Source organism: Orbicella franksi, chromosome 2 (assembly GCF_964199315.1).
Source record: "Orbicella franksi chromosome 2, jaOrbFran1.1, whole genome shotgun sequence".
Lineage (NCBI taxonomy): Eukaryota > Metazoa > Cnidaria > Anthozoa > Scleractinia > Merulinidae > Orbicella > Orbicella franksi.
The window spans coordinates 33,618,776-33,643,309 of NC_138146.1; the positions used below are offsets into that span (position 1 = coordinate 33,618,776).

A 24,534-nucleotide genomic window follows, 5' to 3' on the forward strand; every position below is an offset into this window, starting at 1 on the left:
CACATTTTTTTGAGAGAGACAAAAGAGACAACATCTTTTGTAGGCTATTTTTCAGGAATATAATTTTTAAAATATATATATATATATATATATATATATATATATATATATATATATATATATATATATATATATATACCGACCACGCCCTTTACACTCAACCAAAAGTTTTCTTACTCCAGGGAATAGCGATTGTCTGCTATCAAAAGCAATACACAAGCGCTGTGATGGCATGGAGGAGGTGCATATAGAATAAAATGATGATGATAATGATGATGATGATGATGATGATGATGATGATGATGAGGTGCTTTGTGTTAAAAGGTAAAATGAAAACTGGGATTGGACCATTTTTTTTCGCTGGGAAATTGCATTATTAGTTAACTTTTGGCGATTTCTCAGCTATCAGTGGAAAAACATTTCAGCCCATTCCTCAGCTATAAACAAATTTGTAAACCTCACTTATTTTAACAGGTTTCATCTATCAATCACAAAGCGCGTCATTTCTCTGCGAACAAATTTTGATCAATTCCAATCTATCAGTTAACCCCCATCCAGTCCTCTCTTATTTTACGTTCGTGAATAGAAACCCGCGAGTACCAGCAAGCTTTGAGCGGAAGGGGAACTTGCAGTTCAGAAAGCATATTTACTCTTCTTGAATTGGGCGGGGTCACCGATTTCATTACGTCGGCCCTCCTAACATGGCCGCCCCATACACTCCTCCAGATTCATCCTACGGTTGTTTCTGATTTTTTATTATTATTATTATTTTCTTATAAAAACAATGTTGGATTAGGCTAGATTACGCTGGAATGTTTCTTTCAGGACGGAGGAGAAATTCCAAAATCGAGAGTAATATAGAACTTTATGGTAAAGTTAGGGAACAAGTAAAAATGTTGGGTTATTATTACACTTGGATAAAAGAAAGATGATGATTGTTGAGGTCTCTTGGACAATTCGAATCGTCCAGCCTCTTCGAGAACACAATTTGCCGCAACCGACCCTGATAACGTTACAACCTAATAACAGCGGAACAAGATTCTTGTATCACTCATGCTCAGCCTTGAGGGACAATGGATCGAGGATACCTAACCTGTCCAGTTTTAACAGGTGTCATCTGGGGGAGCAGGGGTGCTAAACTAGTTAAACTTCGAATTAGGTGGGATTCCGTACGGGACAGCTCGAACCCAGCCATTGCCAAACGTGGAATGACTGACTTAGTTGATATTTCTCATATTTCGAGGGTTTTGCTCCAAGCAGGCCCGCTGTCCACGGACTGCGGCTCGCTACAGATTGATCAGCAGTGACCTCACCAAGAATATGGGGAAAAAATCTGGCCTGCTGCCGGAATCTGGTGTTTCCTCTTCCTCAATAGCCAAGATATTCTAATTTCGATTCGCAAAATCCGCATAAAAGCAACGTCTGATGTCGCTTTCTCCGCCTAGAGTATTTAGTTTTACTCTGCACTAAGGGGATTATCAGAGGGATTGTTTTTGGCCAGCGATACTGAAGCTTATATCTAATCAACAGTTTAATTAAGTTACCCTGGCCATCTCCACACCACCCGATCCTTGCTTCGGAAGGGAGGGTCCATAAGCTGCTGGCAAAAGCTGAAAAACGCTATTATAAGAACAACTTTCTCACTGCCAGCGAGTGACATAACATGGAATTCCGTAATTCACCGAAATCAGAACCAACGTAATCACGTGACATAAATAACGCAACGAACCAATCAGAGCTCAGAGTTAGATCAAACGCGAAAGGCCAGTGCCCTTCCCCAATGTTTTCCAACCTAAGCCAAGCACACCAGTTTTGAAGGTCAATCAGAAACCCATTTTAAATTTCCTTTTCGTTCATATCATTTGGGGTCATTCCTCGTTCCATCAATTTTGAAGGTATTTTAAACAATGCGCTCTAGACCAACGCAAGACTCATTTCGTTCGTTCCAAGCAAGAAAACGAGCCTAGCTGAAGTACTAATGTGCCTATCATAGTGTTAGTATACTTCTTGTATCAAATTCCATTTCTCGAGAAGTTTTGCACTTGTGCTTTGTCTCTCGTTCAGGACACTTGGCACAAACGAGTGGGATGTTATTCTTTGTACAGACCCCTAATTACCAACCAGTGTAGGCGGGAAATAAGAACAATTTCTTAGAGTTCAAATCACTGACTGCTAACAACATAGGGGACCCATACAAGCGGCGTATGTTTGTATGTTCGAAATATAAAGAAATGTATGGGAATATTGAAGAGTCTTAATATTGTAAACTTATATCGAGTAATGTCTTTGTTAAAGCTCAAAACGTTAACCTACCTCAGTTGTTGCGTATTGTCGTTTCTGCGGCTCAAAATGAGGAATTTGAGCGACTTGAGGGGTTTTGCGTTGACTGTTACGGCACGTTATAAGGAGATAAGGGTGGAAAGCTCATTTTCGACCGCTCCAGCGCCAAGCCGATTTTTGTGTCTCCTCCTTATACCGTGTAGTAACAGTCAAAGCAAAACCCACCAAATCGCTCAAATTCGCCATTCTGAGCCGCAGGAACGACAATAAACAACAACTGAGGTAGGTTTACGTTTATTTTGAGCTTTGACATAGACATTATTCGATATCAGTTTACGATATTTAGACTCAATATTCCCATACATTTCTTTATATTTCGAACATACAAACAGACGCGCCGCTTGTATGGCCCCCCTCTGGTAACAACCAACAACCAAGTCTGCACGATACCAATACCCCAGACAACCTGCCCCTCAGTTTACAGGAAAGACCGCTACAAGAGGTTCCTGATCAAATGACAACTTTTTTCATCTCTGATCTGTTTTACAACTTGAGTTTAAACTGTACTAACTGTTAAAGGCAGAGATTCAATAGCTGACCTATCTGCCCCTACACAAGCATTCTAACAACTTGACCTTTCGCAGTTGTTTCATTCTGGTTGGGCCAAACGAAAGCCCTCAAACAAAGTTGTCACAAATGAATCAAAAACTGTTTAAAAGTAACGGAAAAGAGAGATGCTTGGCGTTCCCATACGAGATAAGAGATAATAAAAGCACCCACACAACAAAATTGTTTCCCATGTTTTGTCATTTTGCTATGTTTTAATCTTTCTGCTGCAGAAAAATTTACAATAAAAAGTCCGTCAGCCTAGATGAGTAGTGACTTCACTGGCCCTTAAAAACAAGCACTTGTGGTTTACAGCAACGAAAAAGAAACGAACAGTTATAAAAGTACTAGAATTACATACATAGATACATACATACAGGCAGCAATCGATTACTTAGAACAAGAGCTGCCACAACAGGGCACAAGCTAACGGGAATCAAGCCATTTTTTGCTAGATGCAATGCTGACATAATCATGAACGAATAAAAAATTTATTGGAATTGTCTGCCAAATATTTTGGCTCCATAACAATAATAATTTATCTCTTTTCTATTTCTTCTATGGTTCAAGAATGGTCAGCCGCAAAGGGAAAGAATCGACAACGAATGCAACACAAAGAAAGCATGTAAGGCACAGTCAATCAGACTGAGGCCAAATTAAAGTTATAGAGAAGTTATTAGGTAACTTAAGCTAATGTCAACACAGAAACCCTCCAAATGTTTACTTAGTGGCGGTTGTAGAATAGTTAAACACATTTGCACTAGTTTTTCTTACTATTCGACCAAGCAGGAACTTACTCGCAATTCTTTGCTAAGTTGGAAGAACAATAAACAAAACCATTGCAACATAATGATCATAGACAAGAGACATCAATGAAAGCTGCCTTAGTGTGAAACATCAGAAACAATCTTTTACCCAACTTCAAGGTTACTTTAACAATGATTGCATAGAATAAAGATAGTTAGCTTTCCTTTGCATTCATATAAAACTTTCTATGACTAATAAAAGTAAAAAGTGCTACCTTCTGTTAAAATGACTCATATTTTTCCTTTGACAAATTGTGGCTTGGAAACAGTGAAGACTTGTTTTTCCTTCTTCAGTAATAATTCGAGAATCAGAGAGATAAAGCAAGTCTGAAGTTGTTTAAGACAAATCTATGTCTCTTATAGACATGTGTCAGTTCCAATGTTTCAAGCTACTTTACATCCTGATTTTAGTAGTTTTTGGCCTGAACCAAGACAGACACCCTACCAAATCGTTAGCACTGATTACTGTATATTCTCCATTACAGACTTATTTCAATCATGAAGCAGATTGTAGAGGTAAGACAATTAACTTTTTTGTCCTTCAAATTACATGTACAGAGTACAAACACCAGGAATGATAAAAGAAGGCTTAACAGAAAGGAGCTTGATTTCAAACCTTAATGGCCCAAAAGTAAGTAAACCTAAAAATTCTGCAATCTGGTCTGGGTACATTTCTAAGGTACGAGTTCCGATGATTTACCAAATGAAATTACACAATGATAACTTTGAGGATGGAAGGGTTAACAAGTCAAGCTAACAAGAGCTACTTTGTTTAGGATGATACAGAACAGCCTATTCTTACTAAAGACTTTTTATAAAATGCATTGACACTTACATGAAGCATTAACCAAAACTGCATTTTTTTTCTCCTTTCCAGCAGTCTTAAAGCTAACAAAATACCTTTCTGTTAAACCTTCTATACAATTAACTACAACAAAGAGAATAAAATTATCGCGCTAACAGTATAGCAGAAGGGAAAATGGGTGAACGGAAGGGGGAGAGGGGTAGTTCTGCAACCTGAATACGAAAAATCTAATTCATCTTATTAATATAATGTTTTCTGTGGATTATACAAGATTTACAATGAGACACTACACAATTCAGCTAGATTGCTGAGAGAATTATGTGACAAGAAGAAAAGAGCACAAGAGATGAAGAATTCCAGGCTGAAGCCAGCTTACCCAGAACATACAAAGAAAACAAGATGGGTTTTGCCTAGCTGAAGTTTAAAAGTTAAATTATTGATATCATATACACTTTGTTTATGGCCAATTCAAGGCAGATGAATAACTGCTTTTTTTGTACTGAAATCTCTGCAAGCCAGTGCTGTAAATAATTTTTTACAATGCTTGCAAAAGAAAGGAAGATTAGCAACAGAAACAGGACTTTTTTCCTTAAGCCTATTAATACAAAATTTCTTGTAAGATGGAATAATTGAGAAATCAATCTCACTCTTATGAAAAAAAAACCTCAATGTCGGTTGGAGAGTCAAGTCAAGGGGAAGTGGAATGGACACAATCTGTGTGGACAAACTACTATCTTGTTTATCCTTTTAAGACACATTCTAGCTATATATTTAACACTTGGAAAATATTTCCAGTAGCTTGCCTACGTTCAAAATACTCAACATTAAACTGTGTTGAAATATACTGGAAAACAATTCACAGTGCGGCACTTGTCTCGATAACTTGAATACTAGCTATATTCTCACACAGAAACTTTTGTTTTGGGGTATTTTGTACACAAAAGCACGTCACTTAGAATCAGTCAAAGACAAGCAACCTTAAATAAAGAAATCTCTATTCAACCATTTTGTGATTTTCTACAGTTTTCATCCCCAAGTTGAATCTCTCACATCCTGCTTGCCTTCTTATCTTTAATTCAGATTATAAGATCTCTTACCAACTCTATTCAAACTAGATTATACTCTTTTAGGTTCAACTGCAGTATTGTGTCCTTCACTGCCGCAAATACAAACCGGATATTTTCTGTATCAGTGGCGCAAGTGAAGTGGGAGTAGATTATCTTATCTGAATCAGGATTCAGATCGACAAACATTTTAAGAATGAACTCCCGTGCAGCCTGGGCATCACACTGGGGTCCTGCAATGAAATGAAAAATTCAACGATTGAGTTTAACCACTTCCTGCAAACACTTGACATATAACACAACATTGCCACATCACTGCAGGGGTTTCATGAATGTTTTCATCAGGAGGGCAACTGGTGTTCACAGGTGGGCAAAGCTTTATGAACTGAATTTCTTTATAAAAAGAACTTTCCTCTAGATGGTCAAAGCTGGTGGGCAAAATTGTCCTCACAGTCGATCAATTTGCCTGGTGCCCTGCCCTTAACGAAACCACTGCATTGCCAAAAATCCAGTGTACAGAACACTAAATTACACAAAAACATGTAGTGTGAAATGATGGGTGTGGATTAGGAAAAAAAATCATTTCACAAGCTTTGTTTTTTGACATTTTTTTTTTTTTTTTTCACATTTGGCCCCTTGTTTTTCTTTTTTGTGTGTTTGTATGGTGAATGAGATCCATCTGTTTGGAGGCTGAATTTCAGTTGTGTCTTCTGGTTGCTTACTTCCAAGAAAGATGTGTCTGAACTCAGCGTCTAGAGTGCTGGCTAAAATTCAGGTAACATCATCTAGCATTTCCAAACTATTTCAAGGCTTTTAGTATTTTTTTTTTTCAATTTGCAAAAAGAGCAGAAGACAAAGATTACGGGACTGTTACTCTCCAACTCAGATCAAGATGACAGTTTTCTTTGCTAAATTTAGGCAAACTTTGTTTTATCAAGCGTAAGAAAGTAATGGAAATGCAGATGTCTGGATTTATTAATGGTGTATGCGAAAATTACACCCTTTTGGCCTAAACTCAGTCTATGCATTTTTTCTCCAAACTAAGCAATATAAACATTGAAAGGAATGTCAATCTTTTTTTCCCATCTTCACTCTCTTATCCTCCTTTTTGGACTCTTCTACTTTTTCATCACTCAGAGTGACTTTCAGGTTTTTACAAGTCAAAAAATCAAGCCCTGAAGCTCAATAGATGCAAATGAATGAAGTTTTCGTTAACACTGTTTTCACAAATACCATTATACATACAGGTGACAAGTGAAACTTCAAACTTACCATCAAATTCAGGGAAATATTCCACCAAATGCGAAAACATAATTTTCTCCTCCAACAAATCCTTCTTGTTTAAAAATAATATGATGGAAGAGTTCTGAAACCAGGGGTATGTGATAATGGTACGAAATAACGCTTTGCTCTCCTCCATTCGGTTCTGAAAAGGACAGAGCAAAATGTGCATTAACATCTACACTAATTAACACATTTATGGCTGTGTTTACACCTGGTGTCCAAACACTTGCGTGTGGGCTACAGTGTTAAAAAGTGTTGCGTTCTGACACTGGGCAATCTAAGTACCCAAGTACTATTCAGTTCCCGAGTACAAGGCCGACGAATGAGCACTGTGCCCAAATTCAGGTGTGGGTACTCACAAAAAAGGTGTGTTCACATTAGTGCCAGCACGAATCATAATCAGGTGCTACATGTGAACATAGCCATAGTAAATAATTCTCATGTTTCTATCAGGTTATAGAAACACGAGTGGAAGTTTGGAGAAACACAAGCCGCAGTTGGCTGTTTCTACAGCTTTTTTGAGTCCTCTCTAACTTTCAGAAGTTTTGCCATAACTCAAAACTGTGGAGGGCATGTTGCACATGCACACTGCAGGAAAATAACAGGAATATTATTCCTATAGTTTGATTACCAAGATGTACATTCTCTTCACTAGTACCATCATTAAATCAACAGCTTGTGTTAGTTTGCTGTTACTATTCAGTTATAGAAATATCAATGGCTTTTGGCATGCACCTTTTTTCAAGGCATTTTCTCACACTGTAAGGCTGCATTACAGCGATGGCCTAACATGTCATATCTAAACAGAGCTTACGCACTGCTAGTTCACTCATGCTACAGAAACTGCAGATGGGCACTCATCATGTAATCACAGTGGGTTTAAGAGCACCTTTCTACTTATCTGAATCTCCATTTGAGCAAATTAAAAGTAATGATAATAATATCTCCATTTCACACTTGTGTCCACTATATGTGACCTCTCACATGGCAATCTACAGTAACCTACCTGGGTTTTAATACATGGATGAAAAAATGATGCTCTTCTACTGATGAGTTGCAACCGTGACATTAGGAAAGAATAGTATGAAGAGCATGGAGTGAAAAAAATTCTAACCAAATAACACTGAAAGGCGGAATGATTCAATAATAACCACCTTGTTTTAGGGAAAGTTCATAATGAAAGAAGGAAATCTGCTCAACACCTTGGTCAACTTTTGCAGCTTTCTGACACATTTTACAATACACCGAGCTATTGCTTTAATCCAAGGCCTACATTTCCACACCAATGGTATAAAAGAACCCTTTCAATGCTCTTGCTTGGAAGCCTCGCCTCTCTTTTCTTTGCTCATGGTGGAGAAACATTACCAAGTACCATGAAATATCACCACCAAGCTTACAATGCTATGAACAGGATTTGCATTTTAGTTGGTGCGGTCTCCTCTTTACCATTTTGACTCCTTAGGAGAACATAGGGTGTACACCATGCCTCTCAACCAAACTCTGTTTGGGCTGATTTTTGTAGCCTCTGGCCAAGACAGTTTCTTTGCTTCAAATACGGTTGTCTGCATCTAAACATGGACATCTGACACCGAAACATGCTCTAATTGGGTGTCAAACGTGGCATGATTTGTCATCAAACATTTGAAGTTTAGCAGACCGTAATGCAAACTTTCGCACTCTGAAAGACTCTGAAAGTCTTGCTTCAGGCAATATTTCGTGGTTATACTAGCAGTGAAACCACTCTCGCAAAAGGCGTATGCATATTGACACAGGTCAGGGTCAATTTCTCTGAAGAAGTCTTTAATGTCCAATCTTTCACCATTTCATGTGCTGAACTTTGAGCACAAAAGTTCATGTTACAGTCTGCTAAACTTCAAATGTTTGATGATCAATCATACCATGTTTAACACCCAATTAGAGCATGTTTTGGCGTCACGTGTCCTCGATTAGATGCAAGCGACAGTGCAGCAGTACCTCACAAAAAAAAAACTGTCTGTTGCCAACCACATAAAATTGGCCTCTAATCAACGAAGCTAACAAAACATGACCCATCTGTTTTGCGAAAGCTAGGAATGGTTGGTGACCAGAGGAAATGTTGAAAGACCTGTACTTCAACTTCAACAGAATTAAGAAAATTTGCCTCTCAAAACTAATTTATCCAGTTGATGAATGTTTGTGTCTTTTTACTTGTCAAAACGATTTTAAGGTTGCCTTGAACAACCAGACAACTGCTTAGGCTGATCCTTGCAGATAACCCAAGATAGTTGCTCGAATGCATGGAGACTTCAGATTTGGTTATATACAGATGACCATAACCACTGAAATGAGAATTTATTTTGAACAGATTAGAGCCACTGTTTAAATGATTTTCAAGTGAGAGTTCAATAATGCTTTAGCAAGTGTCCAAATTGTGGTAAAGTACAATGTTGAATGTTCAGAGTTTTACGTTATTGCTGTTAAGAAGCCAAAGCTTAGTGTACTAATTCACAACAGTACTCTCTTTTTTGTGTGTCCCCAATTAATTATCTTGTTGAGACAAATACAGATCTATATACATATAACTTTATAACAATTTTAATTTATTTCAACACAATCTCACCTCATTGGCTGATTCTACAAGGACTTGATCATATTCACTGAGTGCCACAAGAAACATAATTGACGTCACATTCTCAAAGCAGTGAATCCACTTCCTTCTCTCAGACCGCTGGCCTCCAACATCAACCATTCTGTAAAAAAGCATCACTCAACTTAGACCTTTGTAGATTAAGACATTGAAAAAGACCTAGTCAATTTGTGGTGACTAAAGGCATCAACTGATTAAACCTTTTGGTGGTCTAATCCTTCCTTGAGAGTCACTAAAGGGTGTTCGCATTTTTTGAACTCCCTAACACAACTTGGCTGGCAATTAGACCTACTAGGTTCCCAAATTTGATGAAGATTGCTCTTACTTCCTTTGAGTTGGAAGACAAAACCATCACCTACAATATACTTGACCAAACAGCAACGCGAATCTTCATGCCCTCTCTCTAGAAAAGTCCTGTGTTATTATAACATTACACCAAAACACATGCAGAAACCTTAACTTAACCAAAAACAATCTTGCTGTAAATCACTGTCAATGTTTCTGTGATTTTTAAGGAGTATTCAATAAGTTCTTGATCACTTATCACCTCAAGAAACAAACTACAAAGTTATTATAAGGCACACAAAGTCTTATGGCTCCATTTTCATGACGACTGCATTTTACACAAAAAGGCGCAAGTGTAACAATTTTAGTCTTACTAACTGACAAAGGTAACAAATGCCAGCCCTCAAAAGTATGGTTCCAAATGTAGCTAGGCTTATACTTTAGTGCCATCTGTAAACAAAAAATATTTATTTTCTGCTTTGTGCAATCTGGATATGAGTTAATCCTATGCTACAATTAAATCTACCCTAGAGACTTCTTGATTTACCAAGCCAGTACCAATAGAGACTGGTTTTCCAAATCATATTTAAAGCAACTATGATGCGTATGTAGTTCAGTAATACAAGTTACATCCCCACCCCTTTCTTTTGGATGGGACATGACTCCATTACAGGTTACACCTATACCTGCCAACTTTTTCTGAGTCATAGGCATGAGATTTTTATCCTGGGAGTGCCAGGCTTTTCTAAGACGACACAAACATATCCGAAGATTCCAGAAGACGTCCAAAAACTTCCGAAGATAGCGGAAGCGGAAACAGCCCTGACATTTCCCAGTCCCAGTCTCAGGACATGTATCACTAAACATGACCTCACTCCCAGTGCTTTCTATTTGAAAACGGAAGTATTGTCATTTACACAGAGTTTTCATTTCTTACATCAGTCTGAGTTGACATATTTTAGGAAATTGTGTCAAGCAAAGCTGCAACCACTCACATTTTTCAATCAGGCCTGAGAATTTGGCCCATAAGCATGACCCGCCGTAAGATCAAAGTTTTCAATCCGCAGGTGCGAGACTCGCGCCTGAGGCATGGGAGTTGACATGTATAGTCACACCCTGAACCACTGACCTAAGTGAAATTGTAAGCTAAATCACATTTTTCTTATTTCCCGACTAATACATTTGAAGCTTGACATCAGCAATCTGGCCAGACAAAGACAGGCTATCATTTCAAGCCTTACTATGAGTTTTGGCCAGCCTGTTTAAGTAGTTGTCTCCATTAAAAATTCGGAATTTATTTTAAGTTCCTGTAAAAGGCTATGCATTGAAAAAATACATCAATATCAACAAAGCATTTCTTCTGATATTGCCTTAGTAAGAATTTTAGTCTGGCCATGACCATGACCCATCACTTTGGTACAAAATTCCACTTGGCACCATCCTCAACTAGTCTCTGGATGGCCATTTATGTCCAGTTTCTGCATTATGTTACCATTACATGAAGAGCAGACAACATTTCCTGCCATCTCATTGCTCACTGCCCAGTTACAACAGTTTTTGCTATACTGCACAAATGATATGCAATTTTCAGTTGGATGAGAATGCATCACATGATATGCTACCTACGCACTGTTTAACTCGATCAGTGGCATAAAAACAGCTTGCGCTTTTATCTGTCATGTGATACAAGTTACGTGTTCCTCAAATTTGGGGCATTGTAACAGCCTCAAAGTTGGGGCACTGTCACAACTACGACAGCAACACCACTAACAACAGTGATTAAGAAATACATTTATAACTAAAAAAGGAACCTTGCAACAAGGTATACATGAATTACATGCGGACAAAATTTGTTATGTGGAAAATGGTGAATTTGTACAATCATCCAGGGTCTCAGGAAACCAAAACTACTGTTTCCCCTGGATTCAGTCACAATGCTTCATAAAATTTGTAGAACACAAGGAGAGGTTATCTGAAGATCACCTTACTACTCCTCTTTAACACTCTTCACAAGGTCTTCAATGTTGCACAAGTTCAGCCCACAATAAAACTACAACAGTCCCTTCTCATACTAGCAAGCAGGTTTGCCCAACAAAATAATCCAGAGCTAATGGTCACCTAATAAATCACAAAACCTTGCTCAACTGTCTTTATGTGATAGTGATCACTGGTGATTTTTATCATATTTTTGACTTAGAAATCAAATTTAATGTGCAATCTAGTATTGAATGATCTGATTCAACTTGTTTCAAAGAAATTGCGAGATAGACAACACACCCAAAATCCTCGTAGAAACGTTGATGAAGAAAATTAGCGAACACACTCTATCACTAAGAATTTGGCTCAATGCTTTTTTTTTTGTATTGCCTGTAAAATAATGTTGTCCTTTTTAACACAGACCTGCATTTTCAACACAGACTAGCATCCCTTCCCATTACAACTGTAGTTTTAACATAGAATAAAAACATGCTAAAATTTGCAAATCAAATAAAACAAGATATTTAACAAAAGGTGCACATCTGACTGATAGTTGGGATTCTTTACATTCTCAACCCAGCACTGAAAAAAATGAATAACAATTTACACAAAGTTGACATAATTTGTTTCTGGAAATCCTGTTTCTAGGGAATAACCTGCTCAAGATGTGCCACAATGAAAAATGCTGAGCCATGGTATACTTCAGATGAGTGAGTTATTGCAAAAATTCTGTATGCAGTGCCACAGGCCACAAGTAAACAAAGTGTTGCAAAATGGATAGTTTGTACAACCTGACTCCAGACCTCCTTATGTTCAAATGCAAAATATTTATGATGACTAACTAAACATTTTCATTTAACCCTTTATGTAGATTCACGGCTTATAGAAAAGCCACCAAACCACCTTAACATCCTGTGTGGGAGATATTTCCTGTCCATTTAAGGCGAATTTGAAGGGGAAAAAATTGAGGCCCCTAACAAAAAAATGCCATAAATTAAAATTCGAATCGAGATAGAAAGGCATAACCCTTTAGCGGCCACAACAGGAATCGAAAAGATTGCTACCGTTGCTTGGAGATCAAATAACAGCATTAATGGCTGAAAAGAAAATTAAGCTTACCTAAAAATTATCGTTTCGAGATCAAACGGGTACTCTATGATCCCAGACGTGGGAGCTCTGGCTCGAAGAACGTCCTGTTCCGTCGGAAGATAATCTGGCTTGGCTATTCGATCTAAGTCGGTGAGATAGCTGAAAGTTTAGCAAGAGAAGTACCATTAGATTTACAGCATACAAAATGCAAAAGAACAAAAGTCAACTTCGTTTTAAATGAAGGGGCAAGAAACTCCGCTACGATCGCCTGCCCTCGAAAATACATTCATAGCAGCATAGAAAGCATTTTTTTCAAAGACAAAAAATAATGTTCCAAATCGAATTTCTTCGTTCGCTGAGTTACATGCGGGTCAGGGAAACTAAATGAATAAAATCGCTAGTCTCAAATGATGGAGCACGTCAATGACCGCACACAATTTGCAGCAGAAATTGACAAGCGACCTCTACCGGGCGAAGATATCATACTCCGTCCACAAAATATTGATTCGAACATGTTCTTTGATACCATACATGTTTCAAAATCAAAGTAATACCAGAAGGAGGGAAGTAATGTATTCGGCCAGCATGAGTAGTCGATGTTCGGAAACAAAGGCATTGTGGAGGATATTCCAGATGGAATCACAGAAAATACGAATATGGCGTGAATTGCTAGTACGTGTGACAAAATAGAAAAAAAATCGAACGTTTGATCGAGGCGGCGATATTACTTCCATTGAACAAAACTGAACATTTCACTCTAAAAAGAAATACGCTGAAAGTGAACTGACATAAACATAAACTTGAGCTTACTATTTCGCAGAGTCGCTAAGTTGATATTCTCTTCTTCTGTCGTAGCATTCTTGCATTCCTTGGTCGGTCCAAAGAGATTTCGTAGCTATGTAATAATCTTTTTCGAAGGTGGTAACATTTTTGGGGTCAACTTCTCTCATGGTCTTGGCATGCTCCTAAGGGAAAATGGAAATACAGGTACATAAACATCAAAACAAAATCCGTTCAAAAAAATCAAGTTCATCTATTTTAATTCGCTACGGAGGCGTTTTGAGAGCGGGCAACTTCTGAAGCAATTGACGAGAAACAAAGTATATCTAATAAACAAGGTCATAACGCATTCTAGAACGCAATTCATACCAGATTTGCTGGATCCTTGTAAGCTATCTTCAAGGATTCCATCGCTATAGTTAGGGATTGTATGGCCGTGATAATATTCTGATGTACCAAAGCGACATAGCCTCGTTTGTCCTCATCGCTGTACCCCTGCCCGTGGATAATTCTCATCTGTTTTATGAAGGTACTTTTGCCTGATTCTCCAGTTCCTGTGAAAAGAGCACATCCCACAGTTAGCAACATCCCGTGCCCACAGACTGAGGAAACAACAAGACCAGGCTGTGGGCTGTGAACTTCAGATTTGCTGGCCTACAATTTATAAGGTCTATAAAGTTTCTTATTCCATATGCAGGCTAAAAGAAGGTCCTAATTTATTTAGTGGCAGTAAGGATTAAATTTTAGCATTTACTCCAAATATGATAGTGCGCTAACAACATGGAGTCGGCAAAGGTCTGGAACAATCGCTCGCTGCACTACCATCAGTAACTTTACATCAAGTGATCTCGCTCATCCAGCACAGCAATACACAGACCGTGTATATAAATGTACATCTATATAAGTGTATATAGCATATATATGTATATAAATTGCTATATAAATGTATATGTTTTATATTTATATTTTTATCTGTATTTTATCGAGCGAGCATCCATCCATGCGACCAGGTTCGACTGCAACAGAGCCCTGCATTTCATGCAGATTTAATATAAAATATGAATGCGTTCCAGTAAAACATAAGCCATGCTCACCAAGTAAAAGTAATTTCAGTTCTCTCCTTTGATTCCTTTTATCCTGCTTTAGCTGCTTTTCGATCTCGGCGTTGATTCGTCTGATCTCTTTCTGCTCCTCACTCAAACAGCACGTCATCTTGAAAGAACAAATTGCCTCCGATCGCCACAACTAAAACCAGCGATGGCGTCGAAAGGAACTATAGTTGTCCTTTTCGCTACTCGAGCCCCAAATGGAGCTACGAGTTCACTGAAACTACCGAATTTATTCTTCCAAAATGGTGAACCTCTCGGTGTTGTAGGGCGTAGGCGAGCTTCGAAAGCTTTTCCCAGCAATCATTGAAAAACGTCCACAAGTGTAACCAATCCAAATAAGGCCAACCCCTCCATATTTGGATGCAAATTTTCCTCGCCCCAGACAGAAAATGCCGTATTTTTCCGCCCGCTAGGAACGCCTGGCGATATTTGATGCCTTTTTCTTCCGCCATTTTGTCTCCGAAAAATGGTTATAATTTTTACCGCTTTGGTGTGGTGGTATTGTTTCTAAAAGGACAATATGTGCGGCATTTTTCCCTGTCAAATTTATATTTTACATGAGAAGGAGAAAATAACGCCCACCTGGGGGAAGAAATGTTTTCAAGTACTGTAAGTCTCATAGCATATGGTTTGAACCCAGGAGTATCAGTAGTTCGTACAGTGTGATCGACCGGGTGAGGGTAGTTCTGAAAAGAACTGTTGTTGGTGACTGAACTTCCAACAACCTGAGTGGAAGTCATCTTCAGAGTCAAGAGTCTTGACTCTGAAGATGACTTGTACTCAGGTTGTTGAAACATCAATAACCAACAACAGTTCTTTTTAGAACTACCCTCACCCAGATGATCACACTATACAAACTATTGTCTATTGAAAAATAAGTTATTTAGCTTGGGTCCTTAATTTATTTTTTGTTTGTTTGTTTAGAGGTAATGCAAGTGTGAATTAAAAAGGTTTTGGTATTTCAATTCAGCATCAATTTATTTCAGGCAAATAATATATTGTGCTTGAACAAATATTGATTTTTTTCCCTCAAAACCAGCTCATTCAGTTTCTATGAGATACTTTCACATTTGTACACACACTGATGTAATATGAATTACAATTATGCATCAAGTTTGCTAAAATTAACTTCAGGCCACTTCAAACAACTTTAAGAAATGAAGAAATGAAGCATGATTTTCACTAGCTAAGGGCCTGACTCATATATATAATTATAGGAAGTAGGAACAAGAGCAGCAGATTGTGTTTTAGATTTTAAAAAATGTAGTTTTCAAAAAGTAAGTCATGAGGTAGTTTGATCATTCAGTACTGTAATGAAAGCATTAGCTTGTAACTTTTATAGGAAAGTTTTGAGTTCAATCTGAAAGTAATTAGCATTTGGTAGGTTGATTCCATCTATTGCAAGGGGGTGGCATCATATAGAAAAGTGGCAGGAACAATTGTCAATAAGTTTGAAAAGAAACTCTAAAACATATTTAAGAATCTCATGTTATGGGTGTGGTTTTAATTACTTCAGTTTGCCCCAGTTCAAAAATTAAACAAAGATAACTGATGTTATCTCATAATAGCTACAGAGATATTGCTCACTCATTCATTCTGAGTCTTTGCCTTGGCAGGATAATAAGGCCATAAACAATGGGCGACATAATAATATTTGCAGAATATATCCATACCCAACCATGAGCAGCCTCTTCATATAATCCAACAATAATTTTGAAGCATTTTTTAGCCTGACTAGAGTCTAAATTGGAAGGTGTAGATTTTTTATTTATGTAGGCAGTGAGAAATATATATATTTTTTTAAGTTTCAATCTAACATGCAATCTACTAACATTAGGCCCTCCAATGCTTTGTTTGCCTTTCCTCTGCTCAGTTTAGATATGTGCGATCTCAGTTTTGGTTCAATTTGCATATCTGTATTCCCCTCTGGAAGTCCAGACCTGAAAAAAAAAAAAAAAACTCTGTCTTCAGATCTCCAGTGCAACATAGCAATTATCTCCTATGACCTCGGAATTCCAGTCTAACTCCCCCTTTGCCACCCCCCATCCCATATAGAATCTCGAGATGCCACCTGCATTAGTACAAAAATGATTGCTTCAAATTTCATTTTCTGAGAAGCAATTCCTGTTAAAATGTTTACTTGCAGAATTCTCTGTAATTAGCACTGACAGCAAGAACATAAGCAACACATTGAAAAAAGTGAAACAAGACATGATTTATTCTGAAAAAAATTGGAGTGAAAACTCCTGACACAACAATCACCCTGGTCACATCTGCTTAGGATCCCTCTTGTCATGGGATACATCACAAATGCAACTCACTACATATTGTCAGTTTTTTTATGGAAATTTACAAGCTCTGATTTGTCTAGCTGATTAGTTTGCTCTTTCAAACAAACTAATATTACAGGGTACAACTCGTCAGCCTTGTATTTTTCCCTTGTTTGAATGACATGGGTGATAACCTAATGTACGTTAATTTTATGAAATCAGCAGATTTTTACGGCAAGGATGTTCAAGCCATAAACACTTGATATTTCTTCATATTACACTGTTTTTGGTGACTGTAGATCAGAGGCTCTTTATACAATCATACAAGATTGGCATATTAACAGTGTAAAAACACTAATTAAATTTAAATACTATTGTTAATAAGAAGAGCCCTCATTCTGTGGTCACTGAAAAAATTAACCAAAAAAATGTCACAGTTTGAGTGTCTTCACCGTAAAACTTGGGTAAATTTTTGTCATTTTTTTACTGTGTAAATTAGTTATACTGTCGCATGTCTGGATATTTGGTCTTGTTTGTGCCCCCGTCCAAGAAATCCATTAAGGAATTTTTTTTTTTCTCCTCTGATCTGGTGGTAAAAGTTGAAGAAGTCAGATGTTGACTTACAATGCAAGCTATGACAGTCCAATATTAGGCAACATTGGTTAAATTATATTCAATTTAGTATTCACCAGCTGGACACCTTTGGCATTTTTTTAAATTTATTTTTGTATTTATTTATTTTTGCATTTAACACAGTGGCGCCTGTGATGCACGCAACTGCCAGTGACCAGTATTCGTCTTTGTTCCACTTCTGGCATCACTTATACTCAAGTTCTGCAGGAGGAAAAGATCTTCCCACCCTGATCAGAGTGATCTAAGAAATATCCCTGAGTCAATCAACAAGCATCTAACAGAAATATTGTCTGACAAGGAATGTTTTGACAAGGCCAAAAGCACATACCGGATGCACTTAACAAAAGTGGTTACAATTACAAACTGTCTTACCAAGAAACAACCCCTGATGCACCACAACCATTAAGCCACAGAAACTGTCAAAGAAACATAACATGGTTCAAACTGAGCTATAGCTGCATGAGCAAAGTCAAGACCATAACCTCCAACATCAACAAGGCAGAACTTAACAACAAATTAAAATCCTCTGATGAAACAAGAAAAGTCTGTAATTGCCACAACAAGAATTCTTGCCCCTGGACAGAAATCGTAATGTGAGGAACATTTACCAAGCAGAGGTTGCCACCCCAGAATCGAAAGAAAAATACATCGGTCTTTGCGATGCAACTTTCAAAGAACAGCATGGAAACCACACAATCATGCTCTTTCAGAAATGAATGGTACTGAAATGTAACTGAGCTAAGTAAACACATATGGAATCTGAAGGACCGTGAAATATTGCAAAATCAAATGGACAAAAGTGAAACACGCGAGAGCGTATTCAAAAATCAACAAAAAATGTAATCTGTGTTTATGGAAAAAGTTTTTCATCATTTGTAAACCAGAAATGTTAACACTTAATCATGGAAACAAACTGACATCGACCTGTAGACTTTAAGATCGGTTTTGTTTATTTGCAGAAATTTCTGATACCAGTCTGGTTACATACCATTATTTCTTAACCCTTTAAGTCCCGATAGTGCCATATGGCACAAAATGTTATAATAAGCTTAATATTTGGCCAATTCATTTCAAATTTGGAGGCCAAAAGGATCTTTGAGAGATCTTCACATTGAAAGCATAAAATCATACCCCCCTCATGAATCATAATTGATTAACCACCCCTCAAGTTTTTTTAAACTTTTACACTTTACAATTTCACTGTCAAGTGAATATCTGATAAAAATCTTCACACCCAGAGCTGCAATTTAAGCTATTGTTTAGGGGTATACCCAGTATTTACAAGGAATAAGGTATTTTTGAACGTTTTCATTTTTTTACTTTGTAGACTCCTCAATTCAATTTGTGACATCTTGTATGTCTGTTGTGGTGATTTAGTACCTACTCCAAACAATACCTCTCAACTGGTATATTACTTGTGGTCTTTCGATGTACTGTTATAATTTTAAAAAAATAAGGTTTTTCTCCGGGGCTTAAAGGGTATTTTATTTTCAAGACCGTTTAAGACTTCATCATCCAATAACATCTTGATATGTCACACTGGAAGCCATTGTTCCCTATTTTAAAATGTGTACATATCTAAGATTGCAACATTATTTTTGGCAGTTGCCTGATGATTGCTTCACGGGAAGCTTGAAACTTGGAGTAGCAAATAAATGTGTTTGAATTAGTTCGACTCTACAAATCTATCTCAGAAATAAATTTATGTATATTAAAATTTTTAAGCTTTTTCAGAGTGGTAGAAATTTTCACGGGCATCTTTAGATAATAACCAAAGCATTATTTATCAATGTATAATGAATAAATGTCTTTATAATCTGATAGAGTATAGCACATCATTTTGATTGCTCAAATGGCTGACAGAAGCCAAACTGAAGCCCTTTTAAGGGGTCAGGGTGTATAGATGTCCCCCATCTGAATTTCAAATTTCTAAATTTTTCATGTTCAAGTTTCTGAAGTGTTTCAACAAAAGTCATGTCATTTGTCGACATAAATTTTTTAGGGGCTCTCAGGGGTTTGGGGGAATAAGGGAACATGATCATTTATTTCAAAGAAACGAGGGATAATTTTGGAATTAATCATAACAATTACAATTCCTTCAAATGTGATTTATGATGGTAATAGGACTAAGTGGAGTCCCATTCAGTCTGTAATCATACGAGTGATTAACAAAATCAGACGACCGCAAAGCGGGAGTCCAATTTGTTAATCACGAGTATGATTACAGACTGAATTGGATGACTCAATGTCCTGTTACCAATTAATCAAAACTATGACAAAATTCAAGAAATGAACAAACCATCGATTGATCGCTGAACGATTAAACGTCGTTATGAATGCTGAAAAACACAGCAGTTTATTCAACAAAGTGCACCACAACAGCACGTGCAAAATGCCTACTGTCCAATTACAAGCATGATGCATACACTGTCCAATTAATGCTCAAATCAGGCTGCTGATAGCCAATCTTGTTCGAGAATTTTGTTATAGTTTTGATTAATGCATAAACTGCTGTATTAATAGCTCTATTTTATTAATCTGCAAAGTTGTGATTGGACAGTTGGCTGTAATTGGACACCTGCAATGATTAATTGGACAGTTACATGAACCAATCATTTTAAGTCCTCTCCACTAAATCCACCAATCACGACATTGATTACAATCACTATTCATAACAACCAATTCAAGAGACGGGACTTTGTAAAATTGTGGAGGTTTAGTCTCCGGTGACTGTTTTGAAAGAAACTTAACAGCCATTTTGCGAGCTAATTTTCTCCATATTTTTAATTATGATATTTAAAAATGACTTCTATTAAAAGCTCTTTTTCAAATGAAACATTTACTTTCATGGGAAATTGTAATGGTTATGATTAATTGGTAACAGGACATTGTGTCATCCAATTCAGTCTGTAATCATAGTCTACTTCACAAATCAGACTCCCGCTTCTCGTTCGTCCAATTTTATTAATCACTTGTATGATTACAGACCAAATTGGACTCCACTCAGTCCTATTACCATTATTAATTTGAGGGAACAAGGGATATCTCTACCATAAGGGAACTTTGACAGAAAGGCTTAGGGAACAAATTTTATGAAATTAGTCAATTTTGAACACAGGTGAAATTTTCAAGGGAATTTGCTATACCCTCTGGGAGGCCCTCATTTTTATCAGCCTCCATATAGCTGTGTCAACATTGAATGTGGTCCCTAGGGAGGGCAGAGGGACTGCCTTTAAAAAGGACAGGGGTTCTCATTGTACCATGGTTATAAAAACGGTTATGGTACCTCTTAGGGTGTTCAGCTATGAGCCTCAAAGGGTCCTCAGTAGAAACGTATGCAGTACCTTTACACAGTGTCAGTTAAGGTTGCCGAACACAGGTTTTGATACCTGTGTTTCATTCACCTTTTTCCTTTGGTCACTAAAAATGGCAACAAGCTAGATAACAACGCAAACTTCTTTTTCTTTTCTTTTTTTTTTTTTGTAGTTAAGCTGACACATGTGCCATTGCCATGGCTTTACCACATCTTTTGGATACAGACCAAACCTTCCAGTCTCCGATATGGGTCACCAAACCTCCCGGATAAGAAAGGAAAGCACTAAAATACATTTCAACACTTACAATTGGCCAAATTTTTGTATTTTCTGTGGAGACATTTGGGAACATTTGATCCTTTCTTTGTGGTTGAATCAGCAGAGCCTTAACCTGCAATAATTATTTTTAGGGTCAAGAAGGAAAAATTGGCAATCTCCCAGATTTTGAATTATTGAGGTTGGTATCTCTGTGATTGTCATCATAAACTCTCTAAATACCAAGGAAGAGAATTTAACCTTGGACATTGCCTCAGTCATAACTTTTTCATAGACATTATGTCCATCATATTTTTGTTCTGTCTACGATCCTGAAGGCAATAAATCTTACAAATGTGAACAGACTTAATCTCATGATAAAAGTTTGCAATTCTGGCAAGATGTAATTGCTACCCCGCCCACTCCCCCACCCTTTCAGCTTGCTCAATTAGGACAAGTAAGGGATCATAAAACTTCAAAGCAAATCCAAGCACCATGTGGGAGGACATCAGAGAGTGGCCAAATAGAAAACATCTTCAACCCCTGTGGGTGCCAAGCTGATTGCTGGAGGAACCAGGGAGAGTAGGTGACATTTTTATTCCCTTCTTATTTCTTTTAAAGATATTTTGCGTTGAGCATTACCCACCCTAAGTAAAGTGACTAAAGAAACTACTGTTGTTGCTGTGTATCAGGTCACAAGTTAAGCCTATCATTGACAATCAAACCCAGTAAACTATTAGCTGTCACTCTTTAGGCTGATTACCCATCTACATTACATACAAAGAAACTATTAATCCTGCTTCAAATAAACTTGCTCAGGAAACAATAGGAAAGGTATCTGGTCATAAAAAAGGTGGATCAAAACAGTTTCCAGCACTTAGATTTTGATGGTTTGTTGTAACCACTACTCTTTATCAGTTGATGCTACAATCATGGTAGCAAAAAACTGCCCCATCATTGTTGAACACATCATTTTCATGATGTAATAGGTTACCATAGCAACAGTATGACCTGCTAAAAACACCCTTAGTTACAGCTTTAGGGGCTTAATATTTAAAAATGGCATGGTGAAATTGTTTTATATCACCAAATTTTATTATTAGTATAAGATGAAACTTTTGGCAAAGTTTTAAAGAAAATCTATACATGGGGTTCAGAGCCACCTTAAGATTTGAGAATTTAAGGTGGCTCCAGATCTGAACCCTATGTACAGAATTTTTTACACTTTGCCAAAAGTTGCATCTTATCATGCCCATCAAAATTTGATAATATTAAAAGCCCACAATATTATAATGCATGCATAATGCAATAAAGCCCATAAAAATGCAACCTGGAGCTGTAAGATGAGAGATCCTGAAAACGAGGTTGGCAGTGTTGTTTCTCTGTGCATAGCTCTGTGTGAACCAGATGGCAGAAAAGAGTCTTGACAGTTTTGCAGGGTAAGGCGTCCAATTCGTAAGCGCTTGACTGCTGTTATTATTCAATTAGGGAGTTGAACAGAGATCGGACTCTGCAAGTGCACACCGCGTTCTGATTGCAAAGGTGTTGGTAGTCAAACGTTGTTATGGTCTGTAGCAAATGAACTGACATGCGAGTGTTAAGCAATTGTCCCTATTTAGGCTATTTAAGGAAGAGGAAAAGGAAAATTCGGATAACCTATATCACGCACAAACCCGAAAAATGACACCCTGTTCAAGGGAAAAACAAAAACTATGAATGGCGTGAACGGTCAACTTTATTTCGTTTCTGTAACGCTGGAAGTTAAGCATCAAACATAAAAATTTGTTTCTTGTTTAATTTAGCTGGGCATTTACACAGTAGAATTTTAGGTGATACAATTTAGATACCGTATCTAAGGATTACACCGGGAACACAATGCCAACAGCCAAAGATACCTATATTTAAGGATCGGGAACCTCAAAAACCATATCATATCCTGCGGCACATATAGCTATTATGTGGCAGGACCCTCCGTCCTTCCCCCTGGGATGTCAACACTGCCGCGGAAGGCTTCAAAGAGGTCTTTGAATATGGAAGAAACTGCTGATCGATTTCACCGAAAAACTAGCAGAAACAGAGCCAACTGTTATGAACATGAGTATACCAGAAATGCTACTGTATATCCATGTAGTCGGCGTCAAGACAGTTTCATCGTGTTATGTCGGTAGTGCTTGCATGTGGGAAGACAACCGAAGCAAGTGGAATATTGCTGAAGTGCGACTCGCGTAATCCTAACTAACGTTTCCACATATAACAGTACAACTTTTCTGATGGAAAAGTAATCCAAATAAATTAAACCTGACAATCTACTGACAAAAAACAATTCGAGACCAGTTCCTCAAGCTAGCGGACAAAAATTACTCCGATAACACCGGCAACGTGCCAATTTACTTTCGACAGTTTAAAAAGCATACTATGGTTCCTCATAAGTTCTGTTCAAGTTACAGTTGTAGTTAATACTTAGCTCAAGTAACTTGAATTCACACACATTTAAAAATTGCTTTAATTTATGTATCTCAGTTTGATTCTAAAGCCAGGCCCATAGGGAGGGCGTGTGACGGATGTGTCCACAACCCCCATGAGGCATGGAATAGGCCATTTCCAAATTACCTTAAGTTTCTTTCTCAATGCGAGTCTTGTTGCCTATCCTTTCACGTGAAAATGAGATTTAATTCACATGCAAATTAAGCTACTTTTTGAATGGTTGTACATTATCAGGCCTCGATAGAGAAGCTTAAGACAACTCGGAAATGGGTTACTCTGTCCATTGTGGAAGATGGTTCAAAAGAAAATGAATTTTTTTTAAAGGCTGAAATAGCAGTGTTATTTTATTCCAATTTGCTAAAAAGTGTAGTTTGAAAATGAAGTCCGAGTGTACTGGTTCGTCCAATAAACCAACACAAGGGAAACATTGCATTCAGTGTTACTTGCTTACTAGCTTTATTGTATTTGACGAAAAAGGTGACATCAAGCCAGTCATTTTAATCGACATATTTACTCCTTTGGCCAATGGGCTGAAAATCTCTTTATTCGAAGGTCCGCCATTTGTAGATTTGTTACGTGGCATATTTTGAACCAGATTATGTAAGGTCAGCGAACTGAGTGAAAGGGATTTTTGTGACAGTTTCTGTTTCTCAAAATTCATGGCTTTACTTTCGCATTCGGCTGCCCTGGTTTCCTATCGAGCTGCTTTCAAAACGCCCGAAATGCTCTCTCATGCAGATGACCTAATATTTCAAAAATTCCGGGGGTGAGAAAAATAAGCCCAGACCCCCCTACAAGCTCTTGCGTACGGTGATCGCTAAATTCACGCCCCTCCCCCATCGAAAATCCTGGCTACGGACCTGTAAA

The 24,534-nt window shown here is 37.6% G+C and overlaps 2 protein-coding genes across 2 annotated transcripts in view; both read right to left on the minus strand.

Moving 5' to 3' along the window:
- Positions 1 to 24,534, minus strand: part of LOC145479484 (uncharacterized) — a 106,273-nt gene that overhangs the window by 77,048 nt on the left and 4,691 nt on the right. The window lies entirely within an intron of this gene.
- On the minus strand, positions 3,082 to 14,975 carry LOC145479438 (guanine nucleotide-binding protein G(q) subunit alpha-like). Its single transcript, XM_081457805.1, has 7 exons — positions 14,697 to 14,975; positions 13,972 to 14,156; positions 13,633 to 13,787; positions 12,853 to 12,981; positions 9,445 to 9,574; positions 6,834 to 6,987; positions 3,082 to 5,794 (listed from the first exon to the last, which is right to left on the minus strand). Exons 1-7 carry the CDS (start codon positions 14,812 to 14,814, stop codon positions 5,604 to 5,606), a joined length of 1,062 nt encoding a protein of 353 aa, XP_081313931.1. The 5' UTR covers positions 14,815 to 14,975; the 3' UTR covers positions 3,082 to 5,603.